The sequence below is a fragment of the Aplysia californica genome, unplaced genomic scaffold (assembly GCF_000002075.1).
Source record: "Aplysia californica isolate F4 #8 unplaced genomic scaffold, AplCal3.0 scaffold00538, whole genome shotgun sequence".
Lineage (NCBI taxonomy): Eukaryota > Metazoa > Mollusca > Gastropoda > Aplysiida > Aplysiidae > Aplysia > Aplysia californica.
In genome coordinates, this window is record NW_004797808.1 from 102,214 (window position 1) to 104,921 (window position 2,708).

General features: G+C 39.1%; 1 protein-coding gene across 1 annotated transcript in view; it reads left to right on the forward strand.

Annotated features, from left to right (window-relative positions):
* Positions 1 to 2,708, forward strand: part of LOC101864011 (beta-1,3-galactosyl-O-glycosyl-glycoprotein beta-1,6-N-acetylglucosaminyltransferase) — a gene marked incomplete in the record, with an annotated part of 42,171 nt that overhangs the window by 21,360 nt on the left and 18,103 nt on the right. The window contains 1 exon segment of the mRNA XM_035971925.1: positions 2,339 to 2,635. Coding sequence (XP_035827818.1) covers positions 2,339 to 2,635 — 297 coding nt within the window.

Below are 2,708 nucleotides of genomic sequence, written 5' to 3' on the forward strand. Positions count from 1 at the left end.
GCGTGGCGTGGCGCGAAGGGATTCTTTTTTGCTTAGGCTACTCTAGGCTACAAGAAGGATTTTAGCTTAGGGTTGACTGAATACAAAATAGGTTACTGCCAAGGTCGAGCAGTCTTGTTTTCTCGAAGCACCTTTTGAAGGCATTTTCAAAAGAAGTACAGTCCGGGAACGTTGCCCCAACCACAATTGAAGTATCTGAATATTATAGTATAGTCAGATATTTAAAAATCTCTAGCTCTAGAATTTGAATTCGATGCAAAAAAATGCTTACTCCCAGTCCTTGCAGAATGACAGAAGAATGAAAGATGACGCCTAAATCTTGCAAATAATTAAAAAATTTCGAGAACGGAAACCTGTTTCTTTTTATTTGACAGAAGGGTGTAAAATGGATTTCAAAATTTGAATGAGTGGTTTCTGCGGGTGATTGGGGTGAGACTGGGATGAGTGAAGCATCATTAATGCCTTTCACCCCTGGCAGGGTACCTATAGGTCTCATACAAGCTCCTCTCATTTATCTCTGTCCTGGGCCGTCCTTCCGAGCTCGTTCCAAGTGAGCTTCATTTCATGTCCTTTTCCACACGCATCTCCTCCGTTTTTACGTGGCCTACCCATGCCTCGAGCTCCTTGTGGGTTCCACTGCAGTGACAGTCTTGTGATGTTTCTGTTGGGCTTTTTTAATTAAGATGTGCCCGATCCATCGCCACTTTCTTAGTCCTATTTCTACTATATCCTTTTGTCCCGTCTTTCTCACAGCTCTTAATTTCTTATTCTATCCTGCCACTTAATTCTTAGAATACTCCTCATACATCTGTTGATGAAAGTATGGACTCAGTACTGTCTTTGTTGTCTTCAAAGTTTCGCAGCCGTAGAGGAGTATGACAGACTTGACGTTGGAGTTAAAGAATCGAATCTTGGTGCGCAGTGAGATGTTGCTTGCTTTCCCGACTTTTGATAATTGATAGAACGCTGACCTTGCCTTGGCAGTTCTTGCTTTAACATATGCCTCGGTTCCGCCTTTACCATCGATGATATCAGTATAAGTATCAATGGCCATGAAATATCAGTCCAAAACGAAAAAAAAAATTTAGGTTTAGTGCTAGATCAGGATATGTCAATGAAATCCAATGTATCCAATCTTTGTAAAAATCTATATCTCCAACTGAAGAAAATAGGCAGCATTAGAAAATATCTATCTGTTGATGTCACCAAAACTTTAATAACCTCACTTATATTGTCAAGGCTTGATTATTGCAATTCCTTACTTGCTGGTGTACCTGATGAACTGTTACAACAACTACAAAGAGTACAAAATATTGCTGCCAAAATAATTACTAAGAAACTAAAGCATGATCTTGTGACTCCTATTTTAAAAGAACAACACTGGTTCCTGGTGAAAGAGCGTATCATAATAAAATATATTTAACTTGCTACAAGTGCTTACATGATCTATCACCTGACTACCTAAAACAATTTTCAATACCCTATGTACCACATTGAACACTCAGATCACCAGGTGACAAAACAACCCTTGTTAAACGTAAAATAAATTATGAATCATATGGCGAACGCTGTTTTTCATATTTTGCCCCACTTGTTTGGAATTGGCTTCCAAAAACTATTAGAGAAGCAGAAAATCTAGAAATGTTTAAGAAAAAACTAAAAGCAGATCTATTTTCATCATATTTTGATTAGACAGAATCCATCCAAGCTGTCGATCGTCGTAAGTTTGTACATGCGTATGTAAATATGAATACAAATATCTTGGTCTTACAATCGACAACAAATTTACATGGCAAAACCACGTAAACAATATCGTTAAAAAGGTCAATCAGAGGCTGTACTTTCTGAGGAACATGTTTCATGTTAAGCGCATAGAGCATTGCATAACTGATATGCGACATATACATGCAATCCATTATTATCATTTGCTATATTATTGTCCTTACCATTACCATTATCGTTATTATTTTTTTATTATTATTGTTATTTCTATTATTATTATATCATTATTATTATTGTAGCTGAGTTGTACCTACTGAAATCTGCCAACAACAACAACAACAACAACAACAACAACAACAACAACAACAACAACAATAATAATAATAATACCAACAACAACAACTGCAACAATAATATAGCAACTACAATGACGACAATAATAACAACAACAAAGCAGCAGCAACAGCGACAACAACAACAACAACAACAACAACAACAACAACTACAGCAATAACAACTACAACAACTACAACAACTACAACAACAACCGTGTCAGCAATAATAACAACAGAACACTCATATTTTCAAAGATGGCCGTGTTTTTGTCTTCCAACAGGTTGAATCACACGTGCCGTGTTCTGCTGTTGAGCCCGCTGAAACTGTTCCTCAGTTGGCCGAGAGCGACTTTCCTCAGCACCCGGCGAATTGTTCTCATCGGCCTGACCGTCACCTTGGCTGTCGTCATGACCTTGACCGCGTGCATCTTGAACTTTGCTGAACTACCGGAAGTGAGGCTGGTGTTGTCTCCCGGCTTCCCGCTGCACATTTTCCCGGGCTACACTCTGCCGGAGGTGCTTTACTATGACGTCACTGAGAAACTTCCAGACGATCTTCAGCATAATGTGGCGGCGAGGTGAGACGAGATCTGTGTAGACAGACAGACAGACAGACAGACAGACAGACAGACAGACAGACAGACAGACAGA